A 19,160-nucleotide genomic window follows, 5' to 3' on the forward strand; every position below is an offset into this window, starting at 1 on the left:
GTTGCAGGATATGAGACAAGATGATATAAAGTGAGGTAAAATCTTTTATTGGGCTAACTTCTGTTGGTGACAGAGACAAGCTTTTGAGTCGCACACATAACTCTTCTTCAGATCTGGAAAAGGTACTCCCAGAGTCACAGCAAAATGCAAGGTGGAACAGTCATATGCATACATCTTTTTAGATGCCTCCACCCTCTCTCATTCACAATTGCGTGGATTGCCTTTCCTTCCATTCACGATCACATAATAGCTCTGTGGCAATCCCATAGCAGAATATTAGTAGTGTAATATTCAATGTATTTTTAGCTGTCTTTAATGCGACATCGCAGCTGGAAATGAGGAGAGCCAGACGAGCATCGTGTGACCAGCCAACTCGTCTCCACCACCCTCCAGTACATTACTATAGTTGGGAACTGCTGGGTTGTGGGGCTAAATTAAGACACATAACACCAGGCTACAAGCCATTGAAAGGAGGAGCGTTCTGTTCACCTCATTCTCGGTGCTATTCTCCTCCCCTTTTGCCGCTTTCACAGATCCAGACTAACAGGGCTACCCCTCTGATACTCCCCTCCCCTTGGTGCCCTAGCAGCACCAGAAGGCTCTGATCTGACTCAAGCGCCTGGGTGAGTCTCAGCCCGATTTTACCCTAACCTCTCCTCCCGGGCCTGCGCGCGCTCCGCTCAGCACCACCCACTCAACGGGTCAGACGGGGACACGCCTGTAAGGGGACTGCCGACGTGCGCTCCACGGCGTCCTACCATCGCCCAGAGAGGCTGAGCCTACATTTCCCAGCATGCAATGGTGTCCTGGGATGCCCTTCCACACTACCAGTGCCGCCGCGGGAGACTGTCCTCACGAGCCTGAGGGAAGTGGTGACCTCTTCGGGGACTGCACATCCCAACATGCAACGCGCCACCACGATCGGCATCGCTCGCGTATGAGTCACGAGTCCAGTAAACCAGAGCTGGTCATTGGTCATATCCGGTTGACGTCGGCAACACGTCACTCTGCCCGCCCCCTTAGCCCGTTTGGCTATAAAAGCAGCGTTGGCGCCCTCTTTTCGCCTTTAGCTCCAGGTGTCTGAGAGGAGAAAGATGCATCGATTCTGCTCACGGGCCTTCACGGGGATTTCTACCGCCACCACCGCCTTGTCCTTCGCCTGCCTCCGCCAATCCCCTCCACTGCCTCGGTCCGGGAAGTCAGCCCCGCAGAGACGCTGTAGTAAAAAGCGCTCCTGCTCCTCCATCGGCTGATTGTCGCTGAGACCCGGGCGGGGGGGAACTGAGAGACCGAGACCCACAGAGGGGAGCTGCGCACCGCCGGTGGCCATGCCCAAGTCAAAGAAGCGAGGGAGCAATCACCAGCGCGGAGCAGGTAGGAGCCGCGAGGCATCCTGGGAGAGGAAGTTTTCTCCTGCCGCCTGTCCCAGTCTTGTCTGTTGGGCGCCGAGAACGCGAAACTACATTTCCCATGATGCGCTGGTGCTCGAGGGCAGGGTGGGGGGCAGCCGGGCCTCGGCCAGCGGAGCCGCCCTGTCTGGCTGCGCGGCCGGGGTCTCCGGGCAGGGGGCACCTGCTCGTCCCCGTTCCCGGCGCCGCCTGAGCGAGCGGCCTTATCTCCGCGGGGTTGGCAGGAGCCGGGGTTGGAAACCGCCACCTCACACACCAGCCGACGCATGCGCACCGCCTGCTGCTGAACTCGTGCGTCAGCCGCTTCTGCCCAGGGGTCGCGGGCGGCGAACTGCGTGTCCAGCGCGGCGCCGGCGGCAGGGCCCCGTGGCAGCTGGGCCGCCCCTTCGCAGTGCGCTGACGGCCGCTGCGCAGAGATTGGCGTGCCCGAGGTCAGCTGCGCGGAGCCAGCCAGCAACCCCCGGGCTGGCGTCACCGCTAATGGCCTGGCCCAGCCTCGGGACTGGCCAGCTGCCTCCGCCTGCAACCGGGGGTCGCCGCCCTCTGGCTGGAGTGTTGCACGTGACTTGTCGCCCGGGCTGGGGCCGCTCGAGAAAATGTTCAGTGGGTTTCTAGGGCCCTTTATGTGCAGATCTGTCACCCTGAATTAAGTGACGGTGCCTGAGAGTTCTTGTTGCTAGGCTTCAGTTTCACCCTGGGAATGAAAGCTCAGAGTTCGGCCCCTCAAAAGCCCAAGGAGACTGGTAAGGGCCTTGTTATGCCCGCTAGGCAATGAGCGCTCCAAAATTGTCTGTTAGCCGGTGGGCAGAGGAGGCATTGGTGATTGGTGAGGGACTTGATTATTGGGAATTGTGAACTAGCTGTGATTGTGGAGCTGTGAATTGTTTAAAAACTTCCAGAATGTGGACAGTGTATTTGATTTTTCTGAAGTTGGTGTCTCATCATAATTTTCACTAGATCGGTGGTTCTCAGTCTTTTCCATGCTGAGACTGTGTAGGAATATGGGAGTGACAAGGTGGCCGTGCTTCGAATACTTGTTTGTAACCGTCTTGGGGTTCATGACCTGCCATCTTGAGAATCCATGCACTAGATCAGGGGTCCCCAACGCTCTGCCTACGGACACCATGGTGCCCAGCAGGGTATTTTTGTGCACCCGCAGGATACCCCATCACCGAAATACTGCCAAGAAGCATTGCTGTTTCTCTGTGGCATTTCGGCTGCGGTGCTTCTTGGTGGTGGGGTGTCTGGCACCCCCCACGTCTTCTGGGAATAGCAATATGCTATTCCAAGAAGAAAGGTTGGGGACCACTACACTAGATGGTAGTTTCTCACTCGAGTGTATGTCTCCACTTAACTGCTGTACCGGCACAGCTGCAGCTATGCTACTCTAGTGCTTCAGTTTAGACGCCTATGCTGGTGGAAGGAAGGGGTTCTCCTGTTGGCATAGGTAATTCACTTTCCCAAGAAGTGGCACCTGGGTTGATGGAAGAATTCTTCTGTTGACTTGTCTACATTGGGGATTAGGCCAGCATCACTAAGTGTCTATGGGGCATGATGTAGCTATGGCAATATAAGTTCACAATGTAGATCACTGGGACAACTTGGACGCAGCTGATTTATGTGTAATGACTACCAAATACTAATATGTGAATTTCACTCAATGTGCCTAAAGTTCAAGTATATGGTAAGAACAGTGGAAATGAAGTGCTGCCTAAAGTAAATTTTTAAAATATCTTCTCAGGCTTTGGTAGTCAAATTAAAAAAAGGTTTATCTCAAATTGCAGTCAGAATCAACTGTATCGCTAAAGTAAACTCTCTGTGAAATTGAAAGAACAAACATTGAGTTTAGAGCATCCTGCAAATGAAACACTTAAGCTGTCAGAGAAACTTAGTCCCAGTAATTTAAGTAAAAAGAAAAGGAGTACTTGTGGCACCTTAGAGACTAACAAATTTGAGTATCTCTTCCACTGCTTCCAGCAGCACTTCAGCATCAGATTAATTAAGGAATAATTGCTGTTACCTTTTGCACCTACAAATGGCATTGTCTGATTATACCATAATAAGAGACAGGGTAAAGATGGACATTTGAGGAAAGTTGCAATTTTTATGCTAACATTATTGCACACAGTGAGTAATTTAAGGAAATGGCTAATCATTATTTAGTAACTTCTTGATTGGAGGAAATATGGCTTGAGCTGCTCATAAAATTGGAATTGAACAAGAACAAAATGGGGCTGGGGGGGAGACATAACCATAGAAACTTTTATTGACATCAAATGTGAAGGTTTTGGTTGAACCAAGACAAAAGGAAACTTAAATGGGGCTCAGATGAAATCCTGTCGTCCTCTGGTAACATTAAGACTGAATGTTACTTAGATAGCACTACTGCAATACAAAAAAAGAGAATCCTGCAAGGAAAGTAATGGGTTGTACAGCCAGCTCAGCATCAGTCATATTTGTATTTAGTGGACTTAACTGGGTTTGGCTGAAATCTTGTAGTATGCTAGATGCTGAAGAAAAAAACTGCAATGAACTACATAATGAGTTGCATTTTGTGTCCTAAGATCTCTTGGGTATCTTTACTACCTTTTTTTTCAAGGAAAAAGTCGGGGGTTGATTTTGGGAAAATCGCAACAGCCTTATCCACCATGAATGCAACCTCCCTTTGCATGTGTTGGCACGGACATCACTCTGTGCCTGTACCAAAAACATATTTCTAGTTGGCTTATGGCTTGGTGTTGCTATTTACGTGTTCCATGAGCAGCAGATAATGGTTCTTGGTGCACTGTATTTCCAGTGGTATCCAGGCCACTCTGTGTCAAATTCATCTCCAACATTTTCCCAATTCTTTGTTGAATGAGTACATTTTGCCATCGCATTAGTGCATTTGGTGGTGCTCTGCCTCTGTATGTAAAGGACTACTGTGTATATTTGAACATGTATAAAATATTCCCAGGCAAAACTTTTTTAAAGGCTGTAGGGTTGCTTCAGGGCTTCATCCAAAATGTTCATAATTTCATATTCTAAGGGCAAAAGGGACCCTTAGATCATCTAGTTTGATCTCCTGTATATCACAAGCCCTAAACTTAATCGAGTTACCCATGTATTGAGCCCAATAACTTTAGTTAAAGCATATTTTCCAAAATGGCATCCTTCACTGATTTCAAGATATCCAGAGATGCAGAATCCACCAGTCCCTTAGTAGTTTGCTCAGTGGTTAATCCACTGTTTAAAAAAACTAATTGTATCTTATTAAATTTTGATTAAAATAGATTAAAAAATTAAAACCAATGAAATTCCACTATCTTTGACTGTGGGTGTTATATCTGTGTGAGCGGAATACATTTTCTAAATGTAGACATTGCTGTTTGACAGCCCAATCGAATACAATAGCTAGACACAGCCTTGACAGAAGGTGTTGCTCCTCCATAATTCTAAATTCCAGCAGTACACTGAATACTCTATATCATATCTTTTCATTATTCTTGGTACAAATCCGTGTATAAGTAGTTTTTAAGCCTAGGAAAGTATTCTCTGAACGCCCTTTTATAACTTGGACCCCTAAGTAGGGCCAGGAAGAGATGGAAGCTGGGGTCTGTAGGGAGAAAAAACAACCTTTGACATGGGAGTCCCTTATTTCTCCCTACTTTTTGCATGGGGTCAGGGAGAACGGGGTGGGACAGCAATATGTGGAGCTGCAGTGTTTTCCAAATATGGAAGTAGTCACTAAGTGTGTGTTGTTTTTTTTTAAGGTGGTCAGCATAGAAATGTGCAGCCTTTCAGTGATGAGGATGCATCAATTGAGACTATGAGCCACTGCAGTGGCTTCAGTGATCCTGCTAGCTTCACTGAAGAAGGTATATTTTAGATTTTGATCTATGCATCTTCTGAAAGAATTTCTTCAGAAACAAAATTGATGTTTTGACACGTGTCTTATCTAATCTTCAGTCACAAACAGTGCAATAATCATTCAAATAACCAAAAATTTGGGGTTTTCAGGGCATTACTGACCCCCCCCATTTTTATAGATACTTTGAGGTACCCATTAAAGTATTTACAGATAAATGTACAATATGTTTCATAAGATTTTTAAACCTCCTGTGGTTTCTTTATTCTGTGACTATACTATGCTAATTTCTAAAACAAAGTTTAGATTTAATCGGAAATCGATAAAGCCTTTATTCACATGTAACTTTCACCACCTGTCTCAGGAACAATAAGAGGACCTAAGACATCAGCCCCCCTGCATTCATGACAACTGCTTCATTCTGAAATGTACATGTACAAACAACTCAGAATAAATTGGCTACTAAAACCAAATACTTTTCCATAGTGTCAGTTGGATATAACCAGGTCCCACTCCTGGGTGTCATTTTTCTGTTGTAGTATCCCACGCTTGTTGCTAGGGTCCTGTTACCTGAAAAAAGGTGGATGATGTTGTGATATTTAAATACAGTAGTCACTTTTCATACTATGTTTCTAGTGATCTAAACGTGAACGTTGTAATGTGCATTAGGATTAAATTATCTTGTATACATTAGGACCTGAAGTCGATGAAGAAGCAACTCAAGAAGACTTCGAGTACAAGTTAAAGGGATTCATTGACCTTACGTTGGACAAGAGGTATAGGGTGTTTGGAAACAATGCTCTTAAGCATCATTAATCTTCACTTGACTTCTCTAATATAAATTAGTGATGTGTTGCTGCCCCATAGAAACTTAACCTATCTTTATTTCTGTTGCATACTAACTAAAATCACAATTTAGCAATCCACGTTGGGTGCTTGATTCTCCTCTCCTATGAATCAGGAATAGCTATCCTGGAGTCAGTGGTGGTTGATGTAAACTAGAGAAGTAGGCCTGGCTTTTTTTTAACTAATACAAATTTAAAATGCTTGTGTATTGTCAGATCAGGGGCTCTGTTCAAGTAAATTGGTCTTGCAAAATTGTTTGCCTCAGAAAAGCAACTTAAACTAATTGCACACAATGTCAACACGATAAAGGATGGGTGACTAGAGTTTTTCTGGGCTGGTAAGCTACCATGAGTTTTGCAGTGCTGCATAAAGCATATGCCAGAGCCTTCAACCAAAGTTTTTATGCCTCTGCATCCTAGCTGAGGAAAGAGGTGAAGGAAAATAAACCAAGTTGTAATTGAGGAGTTGGTCTGCCCAGAAGATTTGTTCAAATCTGTACTAAATGTTTCTACTTAATTCAAAGGTCTTCCGTAGATTTTGACAGCACCCGGTAGATGTGTAATGTAGACTGCTGTAAAAGTGTACTAAAGCAAAGCCTTCAGCTTTAGCTTACATGAAAACTTTTGTATTAATCTGTATTATTCCTCCAACAGTGCAAAGACAAGACAAGCAGCTCTTGAAGGTCTTAAAAATGCTCTGACTTCTAAAATACTATACGAATTTATCCTGGAAAGGAGAATGACTTTAACTGATAGCATTGAACGCTGCATAAAGAAAGGTAATAAATGCTTGTACACTACTGGAAGGTAACAGAACTATAGGATAGGGACTGATTTGTCATACCACTGTAGTGTTAACTGATGTGATGAGACTTCTTAGTATTTTACAGAAAATTTTAGTAGATCACATACATTTGTTAGCTAAGCTTTTCTTGTCCTAAGTGAGATGTGAGCATGTATTGCTCTTTGATCATTGGGCTACAAAATTATCTTGACTTTTGCATCCTTCCTTTTAGCTGGAATTAATGACAACCTAGTACCATTTCCAGTGCTGTTTTCTTCATTTGGGTTTTGTTTAAGATGCAGCATGCTTCATTGCTGGATCTCACTTTGAGCCCCTAAATGAATGTGTGATTCAGTGCAGGATAAAATCCACAGGTGATCGATCACTCAATTTCCTTAATCTGTAGGTAAGAGTGATGAACAGTCTGCAGCGGCAAGGCTGGCATGTCTTCTCTGTGTGCAGTTGGGGTCGGGAATTGAAAGTGAAGAAATCCTTAAAACCCTTGGACCAGTTCTCAAGAAGATAATCTGTGATGGAACAGCTAGTATCCAGGCTAGACAGGCTGTAAGTATAAAATGTACTGGGCTATAGAAGAGAGGTAGTACAACTTTTTAAAGCTATTGGTACTTTGCTCTTTCCTTGCTTCCAAAATACAGATTACTTTATTGGTGTGTTTTAATTTAATTAATTTAATTCCTGCCCTAACGTACACAGGTGTTGGGCTGCCAGAAGCTTTCGGTGATGGCATGAGATTTGAAAATTGGTGTTCCACTAATTGGCTTGAAAGAGGTGCATGTTGATGTTCACTTAACCTGAAACTTCAAGTTCTGCGTGTACCATTCTTTTCAGTACCAAAGCATTTTTGTCAGCCATAGAGAGCTATGTTCGTGGAAACTGGGGCATCATGTAAAGTATCTTGGTTCCTTTGTGCTTTTTCCATCCCAAAACTCTGGTTACATCTTATGATGTGACTAGGCATTAGTCAGTCAGTTTTTCCTTCAGCTTGGACTGTTAATAGCTCTGTCCTGGGACTACATGATCAATATATGACTCCTACCGTTAATTAGGTGTGAGACAATGCATGGTCCTTTCACTTCTAGAATTCCTATTGTATTGCCTGTCCTCTGGGATTATTTTAAATGTTTCCCAAAACAATATACTGAGTCCACAAATATTTATGCAAGTTGTAAAACTTGTGGGATAAGCATAATTAAACCTAGCAGGAAAGTGTGTAAAGCTGCATGCCTTCCTCAAGTCAAGGTCCCTTTTTGGAGGGATGGTAGCCTCAAAGCCAAGTTCAGAGAATCCACCTGTGCCTCAGTTCCTGCACCTACCAAACTATTAACTAAAAGCTCCTTCAAAGTAGTAGCCATTGCTGCTAATGATACTGGGTTTTTCTGTAACTTTAGTGTCTTGAGTTTTTTTGAGCTAGTACCATTTAACTCTTGCATTCACTCTTGTACAACTGGTTTGCCTGTTTTGTTGTCCTCAAGTAGTGTCAAAACAAAGGTTTCTAGCTTGACTACGGTTGCATCAAAGCACAACTGAAACACTGCTTTAAAAGTAAAGCAGACCTGGTATTTAATACACGGGTTTAGGAGGAGCTTGAATTGCTTTTTGAGTGTTAGAAAATAGTACCCATGAGAAACTGGAAAAATGTACCACATTGAGCTGGTGAGACTACATGTAGAGTAGACCCTTAAAATGCCACTAATCAGAATTCTGGAAAATCCTTCCCACAGCAGTGTGTGGACACCAGCCATCCCTTTTATTTCATTGTGAAACTTGTAGTTCATAGTAGTAAGCTTTTACTAGCTCTTCTAATTTAGCTAATCAGGTGAAAGGCAGGCTATATACAGTTTTTGTAACAGCTCAGTCTGGCAACGTATCTCTTTGTTTAGAGGTACATATATCAGAAGTGCAAATACTTATGCAGAGCAGCATGTTGTAAAGCGGACCAGATATAGCTATGAAGTAAAAAAGCAAAAAATAGGAGGGAACAGTTCAGTCTGAGTTAATTCTGCTTAAGGAATGGTTCCATGGGCACTCAATGTAGAACTTAAATACTTATTTATACAATAACGAAGTATATTGGAGTAACGAAGACCAAATTTTAAACTTTGGAATCTTGTCAGGTCTGGTAGAATCAATATAAACTATGAAATACTGACTTGCTTTATTTCTTTTCCATTTCTAGTGTGCAACCTGCTTGGGAGTTTGCTGTTTCATAGTCACTGATGATATTACTGTAAGGATAAACACTTAACCCTTTATATCAAGTTTTACACAAATTTTAATGATTGAATTTAGCCACTTATACTGCTTTTTCTTTTAAACCAGGAACTGTATTCAACTATGGAGTGTCTGGAAAACATATTCACAAAATCCTATCAGAGAGAGAGAGACACTAATGGCATCTCTAGCACTCACAACACAGTGCTTCACATCAGTGCACTTTTAGCATGGACTCTGTTGCTGACCATCTGTCCAGTGAGCGAAGTGAAGAAAAAACTTGAAATGTATGTTCCTTTCCTGGAAGGCAGCTTTTACAATGATCTGTTACTTTGCCTTAATGTTGCTTTATTGTAAAAATCACTCTTTACAGATTAATAAAATGTGGCTTTTTTTCTAGGCACTTACACAAACTTCCAAACTTGTTATCTTGTGATGATGTCAACATGAGAATTGCTGCTGGAGAAACACTAGCTCTTCTGTTTGAACTGGCACGAGAAATGGAAGCTGTAAGTATAGTGGATTTAGCTGTGACAGGTTTCTTGCTTTGAGATTGTTACAAACTAAACACTGTGGTATGTAATGCTCTTTCACATAGCATCCCTGATTTCAAAGGACCACCTCTTACATTCTAGTTGTATCCATGTGCACATTCTGGGTGGGAAAGTTGCATATAAATACTCCACAACTTAAGATAATGAAGAAAAAGCATCTAAACAGTAGAATGAAATTTAGGTAGATACATTAGAACTACTCCAATTAAAACAAGCTTACTTGTGCTAGCCCTCCTATTATCTCCCTGTGATAACTCCAGGGCTGCTGGAACGCTAGAGTTGACAAAATCTGATACTAACATCTAAATAACTTCTTTTTTTAAAGAACTGCAAGGAAAATAAATGTAGATTGGCATCTTGTACCCCAACAAACCATGGTAAGGGGGACATTCGGTACAGACTCTTACCCTTTTCAGCTTGTCCAAATCTGCCGGTTCCAAGGACTCCCAGAAAGCATCACTGTGTGCTGTCACCGTTGCAATGCACTCTTGAGTTTAGACAGTATCTTTAGTTGGGGGTTTTCCATTTCCTTATGTTGCCTCAAAGGGGGGGTACCCAATGATGAAGAGGTTAGTAAAACATTATGGGACTTGCCTGATTCTTTTGAACAATTTTTTGGCATCTGAAAGTAGATTGGTTGATTTGCATTTTGCCAGTTGCAATTTTGGAGGAAGACTTCTAAGGAGTTACTTTTATTTATGTTGTGCTACTGAGGTTGTGATAGGTATATTTTCCTTGTGGTTCACCTTTGCACCAGATGGTTAGAAATTTAAATAACTTTTAATTTTGCTTTACAACACAGACTTAATCTGTTTTGTTACCCTTCAGTAATGTGCCTTAACTTCTTAACTGTTCTTTTTGACAGCACTGAAGAAAATAGTCTTCAACTATCCATGGGCACAGCTTGGGAGGGCTGCCAGAAGTGCTCCTGGCAAAGCACATCAGCCTTGACCAAGCTAGAACATGGTCTGAGAGGGAAGGTTAACTGTAAATGAGGCAGGATACCAAGCACAGTAACTTCACATAGTATCTAAATTGTGCTGCTTTTTGTAGTGCTTCTAAATACAGGAGACTGCAAGATTCTAGCTATGGAAGCCTACTTTGAAAGGGCTTGACAGTGACAGTGAAGTTATTAGGCCTGGCAAGATGAGTCCAGAGCTTGAACTCTTTTCATCACTTGGACTGTGGCTGCAAGTGACTGAAATTTTGGTTTGAATGTAGTTGGTTTTGATTAAATATAAATCTGCATTCTTTAAAATCTTAAAACACTTCCTTTAAGAAAAGCACATCAGTTCATATGTAAATTACTCAGTTCAGTGGCTTGTATAATCAGAATTTATGACAAAAGGATTATCCCAATGGCCTTGTAACACGTCTGATGCTAATCTTATCTCATTCATGCAAGAATACATGCAGTATTCACTTTTAAGTTTACCAACTTAATCTCAGGATCAGATGAGACTAAGTATATTTGTGTGGTATGGTATATGGGGCAGACTGGGAGGACTGAGGTAAAAACGCGATTTAAAAATTGCCATGACGAAGGAAATAAACACACAGAAGACAGCTATTAAATACAGTAGTGCCTAGGAGACTCAATTAAGGTGCAGGGTTCTATTTTTTTGGGCACAGGTCAAAAACTAACAAATGTCCATGCCACAAATAGCACGCTATCAAAGTAAAACACTGCCATTTGAAAGAGTAATGTGGAATCCGTAAAAGGACAAAACATGTGATGTGCTTGTAATCGGTTAGGAATTCATCTGACCTCCAAAAACTGTTCAGATTTATTCTTTAAAAATATTAGAAGTCCCCCTTGTAAGCTCCAGGCTCCCTTTCCAAAACTTAAATTAATAGTAATAAATGGCATTAAACGTCTTAAGTCAACTGTCAGTATCTCTGAAATCCACCCCAAAACTCAATTATCCTATGCCAATAAACATCTCATTGACTTCAAGTGTTAGAGAACGTAATGCTGCAGCATGTTCAGAGGGTTAACAAATCTAGGCACTAGCTAGCAGGCTAACTGGGGAGTTTGTTCCATAATCCAAGGGCCTTACAAGAGACCTTGTTGGCAGCTTCTTTCATATTGAGGGAGCTCCACATTGAATGCTTCAGCTGATAACTGTACCAGCAGGTGCACACAGGTCATGCTTGGGTAACCTGGACCCTGATCACTTAATCATTCAAGTACAGTTAATACATTTATTTTACATTATAAACGCCTCATGTGATACAAGTGACAGACAATACCATGGGAAAAGTTGATGTATTACCACTTAGAGAAAATGGGTGTAAAGACCAGAAATTGAAATATCTCCTTTTGTCTGACTAGGATTTCTTTTATGAAGATATGGAACTTTTAACACAGAAACTAAAGGCCCTGGCTACAGATGGAAACAAGCACCGTGCCAAAGTAGACAAAAGAAAGCAGCGATCTGTCTTTAGAGACGTCTTGCGAGCAGTAGAGGTACTCTTGATTGCTTTGAACATACTGATCTGTAAAGCAAAAAGTGGCACACAATTTATAAAACAGTTGTATGAACACTGGACCATTGAAAAACTCTTACAATTTTAGATGAATTTTGAACATAAGCGCCAAATAACTTAAATTGAGTTTCTTAACTCATTAAGAATTAAGGCAGGATTAGTGTTAACTACATCTTTCAAAGGTTCATGCTTAGTAATCTAAAAAAGGATTCAATGGTCAACTGAAAAACCTCATTTTAGATTGGAAATACAAACCTGACTTCCATATTGGATATATGGTTTTCTATAAAATGGATAAAATATTGCAATATAAATGTTAAGTGCCCCTTTATTCAATGTACTGAGTTTTCTGCTGAGACTTGTCCTTTACAGCCAAACTCTGAATTATGGAATTCTAAAATCTATCAGTTCATTAGCGGAATTAGTGCCTTGCAGTATAAGCAAGAAACAGCTTGCATTATTCAGCTCTTGTGTGGATTCAGTTTATAATTGCTCCACTCGAAGGGCTTAAAGAATTACGTCCCTTAAAGCATATCTCTGTGTTTAGGTTAACATTGCTGTAGAGAACTGTACAGAATAAAGTAACTTCTCATTGAACAGTTTTTCGTTGTTACGTTGCTGATTAATTGGAGAACGTGCTCTAAAGTTGCACAATGCTCCCTTATGTTGTTTGGCAGCCGCCTGCTTTGTCCACTGCCTGCAGAAAGAGCAGCCCGTGGGAGCTAGCTGGTGGGGGTTGGAACCAGGGTGGACTGGCAGCCCCCTGTCAGCTCCCCTAAGTTGCCTGTGCGGCAGCCACCCAGCAGGCTACCAATTGCTGGGTAGTTCAGGTGTCCCTTCCCCCCACTGACCTATACTGCTCCTGTCCTCTGTCTTGGAGCTGCTCCCAGGAGTCCCCTGCTTGCTATGCAGGGGGAGGGAAAGGGAAGCTAATGTCAGGGTGTCCCCCTCTGCTCCCACTTCTTTACCCCATCTCCACAGAGCAGGGTGGGGATACGACAGGGCTCTGGATGGAGGGAGCTTGCTGGCAGCACCTGCTATCTCAACTTGCTGATCTCCTTAAAAAGCCAGTGTACTTAGAGTTGGGTCAGCATACTTAAAGGGACAATGTGTATGTCTCTCTCTCACACACGGTGTGTGTGTCTCTGTCTCTCTGCCATGCTGTCTCCCATCCCTCCATCATGATGCCTTGTAGAGTGTGAGGCTACATTAACAACGTGTTAACCCTTGAGGGCTCAATTGAGTGCTAGTTCATCATTTAGCAGTAAGGCATTCCCTGGGAAATATCCCACCCTCTGACTCCACCACCTCAACCAAGCTTCACAATCATCATTGCTGTGTACAGTATTAAATTCTCTATATATTGTGTCTGGCAAATAAAATTTCCTTGAAACCTAACCCCCCCCCCAACCCTCCTTTACATAATCCTTATGGGGAAATTAGATTCACTTAACATAGTTGTGCTTAAAATAGCATTTTTCAGGAACATAATTACAATGTTAAGTGAGGAGCTACTGTACCATTGCTAAAAGCTCTGGACAGTAACTTTCAGCTCTTCACCAGCAAAGTGTTCACAAGTTACTAAACCAGATAAATAAGCTTACATTTCGTAATGAAAGGGTGTTGGTAGGTTAGATGACACTTGAATCTTTAACTCTGTAAAATCGGGCCAATACCAGCTAAATGAAATAATTGTATTTTCAAACAATCAAAAGTTCTCAGCAGTGAACATTGGTCTGAGAAAGAAACTAATTGCTGATAGGGTGGAATGCTTAGATTTATACTGTCAGGAGTAATTACATTACCAGTTACGTAAATACAGAAGAAGGTGACTTAGTCACTAACAGCCCCAAAAATGAATTAGAGAACATTCTTTACTTAAGGTCTTATATTGGCACCCATAGTTGATTTTTCTGAAATGTATACCCATAAGTATGGTTTGCATCAAAACACAGCATTTTAAAGGGGGTTATAAAATTTCCTTTTCAACAGTGTTAAGACCTTGCCTGGATCTTTAAAGATCCACCGAGACCTGACTGATTTACAGATGGGAATCAAATTCCCCTGGACAAAGCCCATACCAAGTGAACATTTCTTTTGATATTCTACTTCTGTATTCATGCTTACATCATTGTACCTCCTAATGTTACCTGTAGCAGCATAAATACTCTTAAGGTTCAGTCCTGAATCAACCTGTGTCCAGTAAAATCTGCAATTGTACTATACATGCATAGTAGGTTACTTTACAGAATAACAGGTTTCAGAGTAGCAGCTATATTAGTCTGTATTCGCAAAAAGAAAAGGAGTACTTGTGGCACCTTAGAGACTAACAAATTTATTTGAGCATAAGCTTTCGTGAGCTACAGCTCACTAAATGATTCTTGTCCTTATTACATAGGATCACTCGGTGAAAGGAAAACTACACTAGTTCTTAACATGCGTAAGCTTTCTATATAACCTTTTTGTCCGCTTAGGACTTTTTCTAAATCGGGGTTTTGGTAATGTAGTCTTCATGTTTTGTCTTTGGTTTTTGGACAGGAGCGTGACTTCCCTACAGAGACTGTCAAATTTGGACCTGAGCGCATGTATATTGACTGCTGGGTTAAGAAACAAACATATGATACCTTCAAGGAGCTTCTGGGATCAGGGATGCAATATCATTTGCAGGTGAGCTGTTATTTCACACTGTTTCCTGTCTGGCCACTTGAATAATTATTGCCTATTTGAAATTTTCCTGTTTTCTATTGGAATTTAGCCAATGATTTGTTAAAGTTGTTTCCCAATAGAAGTATTTAAGAATAAAGCAACATGTCTTGAATTATAGCTATGGTAAACTGGTTCTAAAGTAACTTTCAATTCAAATTTTGTAAAGAGAAAACTAAGGGTTATTTTACACTGGACCAGTGTAATCATAAATAGCCAGCTGAAAATTCCCCTTGCAGAAGGGAAATCACTTCTAGTGTGGCTTACACCAGCCCACCCCAGTGTGGGTAATATGGCAGTGTAGAAACTTTGATGCTGAGGTCAGGGTATTGCAGAATCAGGATGCTGTAACTGCCTCTGACAGCTCCTGTGCTGAGCATTGATTTGTCTGATGGAAGCAAGGATTGAGCCCTGATTCATTATAATAAAATGATGGCAGGGGACCGTATTCAACAAGTGTAAATTACTTGTATGGACTCATGTAATTTAAATCTCAAGATTAAAGCTGCTACAATATTCCATATAGAACCTTGGTTACTGATGTGTTAATTTTTTTACTCAGTCCAATGAGTTTCTTCGGAATGTGTTTGAACTTGGACCACCAGTAATGCTTGATGCTGCAACTCTTAAAACAATGAAGATATCCCGTTTTGAAAGGGTATGTTATCACACCTTTAACTGTATCACTTGCTCTTACCATGCTATCATATTCCCTTTGAGAATTAAATAACATTTGAAATCTGAACAGTTGAACAGCTGCCATTTTAGAGTCAACCTGCTACAAATGTTTGGTTTAATGAAAAATGGCTGGTCTGGGGTGCTTCACAAACACATTCTGTCCTGGATCAAGTTTTAGGTTCACCCTGGTGACTGAAGAGCTAGTAATGAGAGCTGTATAGACTTTTGAACAGCCTTTTGCGTGGGGGTACAGCACTTGCTTCTGTCCGTAGATGGTCCTGAGATGTTACACTGGAGTGTGACAACTGAAACCTATGGAAAAGCTGCTTACCTCAGACATTAAAGTTGTTTAATGCTCTTCCTGTAAAGCTTGTATAGTGGGACTCATGGCAACTAGGAGACCTAGCTGTTCATGAGGAGATATATAAGAAATGGTCCTGACAGAATCTTCAAAACTTCTGTAAAATGACATCCAGAATGCATGATGTGTGGAGTATAGGATTCGTGCTGTATGGCTTTAGGGTGATTGGGTAATCCTTGTTTTGGCACTCTCCAACAGTGTGACCATCCTATATTTATGCGTACAAAACTTAGCCTGTACCATTTTATGTATCCAAAACTCTCCTACAGTGGATTAGGATCCACACCAATTGGATGTATAGTATAACCTTTCAGAGGCAGGAGGAGGGTTTTCTTGCCAGTTAATACTAGAATATTAAGAATAGATGTTTTCTAGCCATAGTCAGATTACTCAATTTATTTAGAACACAGTGTTATGGAGCAGTGTTTTCAAACACCCAGCCTGTGGGTCAGATCAGTCAAACTTCACGTATTTGTGGTTTGCATGATATTCAGAAGTCATCTAAAATACTTCCTACCTTTGTGGGTTCTGAAGATCACTTTCCCAGTATATACAGTGTAAAACTGATGCAGAGTTTTCCTGAATCTGAATACAAAAACTAACTTGGTAGGGGAATTAACTCTAACTTTAACTTTAAAGCTTAAATGACTGACATTGGGAGAATTTGCTGTACACCGAGGACAGTATGTAGTCTTAAATCATTCCTTGACCTGTGGACCATAGTTAAATTGAATTTTGTCCTCTTCACAGAATGAGTGACACCTGTTTGGGAGCCTTGAAGAAATAGTCAGATCTGTTAAATGCTAGAATCCAGACAAGGAGTAAAACTTCAAAACCACCAAGTCACTTCCAGTGAAATTTAGGGACTTAAGGTCCTCTCATTTAGACTCCTGAATGTCTGTCATCTTCTCTGTTTTGAAAAAATTTAGATCTTATTTCCATATGGTGACACTCATGCTTATCTAGTGGTCGTTCTCGTTTAATCTGTTTATTAGGTCATTATGTGCTAAAATCTTGGAACCTATGACCGACCTTTGACATAAAATTTGTATTCATTTTGTACCACAATTTTGACACCATCTAATGACATTTAAATCAATTTAAAATCCTTTACATCCTAATTATGTAAAGAACTTAAACTAGTTTAGGCGTATATATTTCAAACATCTGACTAAAGCTTCTCTTTCACTTTGTAGCACTTGTACAACTCTGCAGCATTCAAGGCTCGAACAAAGGCTAGAAGCAAATGTCGTGACAAAAGAACAGATGTGGGTGAATTTTTTTAGATCTTCCATGTGGGTTCCAATGTTGAAGACTTACGTAATTTCATAATTTTTTATAAATGTAATTGTTGTAACCTTGAAATTTGAGATTTAATTTATATATCCACATAGCTTACACTTCATTGCACAGGGATAATATCTAATGTATAGTATCTGTAAATGTTATGCATGTTATAATTGCTTTAGGTGTGTGTGTACTGTATGTATATAGGATCAGTTGATCTAAAATTGGGTGGAAATGTAACTTGTAACACTTATGCTGGATCAAAATCACTCATAAATTTGGTAAATATAGCAACAATTCAGTTGTTAGATGGCTCTGAAGGCTATATATGTATTAAACTGCCAAAATTGTCTGACCCAGCTCATCTTGGATTGGTGTTAATACAGCAATGAAATTACACAGAAGAGCAAGTCTTCTTGATCAGAAGAGCAGAGTACAAGAACAAACATGCCTCTGGGACAGCTGCTATTTCTTCAATTATACCCTGTAATTTTAACTTATTTTAAACTGGCTGCTGAACTGACAAATGGCAGAAGATATAACCTTACTATATTATACCAGTGCCATGAAGTCCTGCTGTTGGCACTTAAAATGAAGTAGTAAATAGTACAAACATACTTGACTACATTTAACTTTAAAAGTGGTGACACATTTTACATATTTACTTGTATAAGACTGTTCCATCTTCGGAATAAAAATCTTTCTCACTGAAGTCTTTTAAAATGTGGTTGTTATACACCTTGTCTAAAAGTAAACGAGATCAGATAACTGCACACTTAGTGTGTTTTTCATTTTATCGCTAGAAAGGATATAGTAGCTATAAAATATATTGAAAAAGTGTGCTTCACACAAAACTAGCATTGGCATGACCTGGCTTCAGGATGAGTGCTCAAACTTAGTCTGAAAGCTCAGTCATGACTCTGTCCACTCAATCTTATGCCTTAAATTTGTTTAACTTGTCAACTTGGAGGATCCAGGGCAATATCCGTAACCTCAGCTGTATGATTATATATCTTTTTTTCTGTAAAATATGGTGCTTGCAGTAGCAGGATAGATGCTTTACAGAATCCTAGTCACGACAATACTGTGGAAACATTCATATGGTTACCAGGTGAAGTTCACCTTACCTAAAGAAATGGAAGAAAGATGAGGAATAGCAAAGAGAACTCCCATCAACTGCCTTTATTACATTCACCTGCTATAGAGTAATGACTGGTGTTCAAACCATCATTCAACTAGATAAAAGCAAATTTAACTCTAAATTCTGACACAGCTTGCCTTTCCAACAACTCATTAACACTTAGGGCAGGCTTACATTAAAAACTCAAGCTGTTATGATGTCATAGGAGTGATTTTTTACTTTATACTATCAAAAACCCCTAGTCTAAATACATGAGTAAAAAATGGTTCAGAGAATTAATATAAGCTGTACCTGAAAACACTTTATAGAAGTTGCATCTATGTGAGGAGGGTTTGAAATCAAGGATCCTTTAAGAGCACAGAGGGTAAACTCAAATTGGCTGGTGAAAATTGGAACCTGCCAAACAGCCATAAGTGAAGAAGGAAAAACTTGGATTTAGCAGGCTCTCTTAAGTATAACTGAAGATATGAGCCCAACTGTAGGGGAAGTTAGGGTGAAACATGTGAATGATGATTTTATCTGCATTCTTCACATGATTAGCATAGGTTTGTATTACATTTCTAATTGACAGGTTTCAGAGTAGCAGCCGTGTTAGTCTGTATTCGCAAAAAGAAAAGGAGTACTTGTGGCACCTTAGAGACTAACAAATTTATTTGAGCATAAGCTTTCGTGAGCTACAGCTCACTTCATTGGATCCATACAGTATGATCCGATGAAGTGAGCTGTAGCTCACGAAAGCTTATGCTCAAATAAATTTGTTAATCTCTAAGGTGCCACAAGTACTCCTTTTCTTATTTCTAATTGAGTGGTCATGATAGCTATTTTAGAG

General features: G+C 40.8%; 1 protein-coding gene across 2 annotated transcripts; it reads left to right on the forward strand.

Moving 5' to 3' along the window:
- Window positions 1–1,029: 1,029 nt before the first annotated feature.
- Window positions 1,030–17,902, forward strand: IFRD1 (interferon related developmental regulator 1). Of its 2 annotated transcripts, none has more exons than XM_007070540.4 (12): window positions 1,030–1,374; window positions 5,162–5,266; window positions 5,951–6,032; window positions 6,756–6,880; window positions 7,292–7,449; window positions 9,083–9,133; window positions 9,226–9,404; window positions 9,518–9,626; window positions 12,007–12,141; window positions 14,700–14,828; window positions 15,427–15,522; window positions 17,100–17,902. In XM_007070540.4, the coding sequence occupies exons 1-12, from the start codon at window positions 1,329–1,331 to the stop codon at window positions 17,187–17,189; spliced, it is 1,305 nt and encodes a 434-aa protein (XP_007070602.1). In that variant the 5' UTR covers window positions 1,030–1,328; the 3' UTR covers window positions 17,190–17,902. The 2 variants fall into 2 exon arrangements, with proteins under 2 accessions (XP_007070602.1, XP_037744628.1); XM_037888700.2 differs by lacking the exon at window positions 1,030–1,374 and adding an exon at window positions 1,499–2,152.
- Window positions 17,903–19,160: the final 1,258 nt, after the last annotated feature.

Source organism: Chelonia mydas, chromosome 1, assembly GCF_015237465.2.
Source record: "Chelonia mydas isolate rCheMyd1 chromosome 1, rCheMyd1.pri.v2, whole genome shotgun sequence".
NCBI lineage: Eukaryota > Metazoa > Chordata > Testudines > Cheloniidae > Chelonia > Chelonia mydas.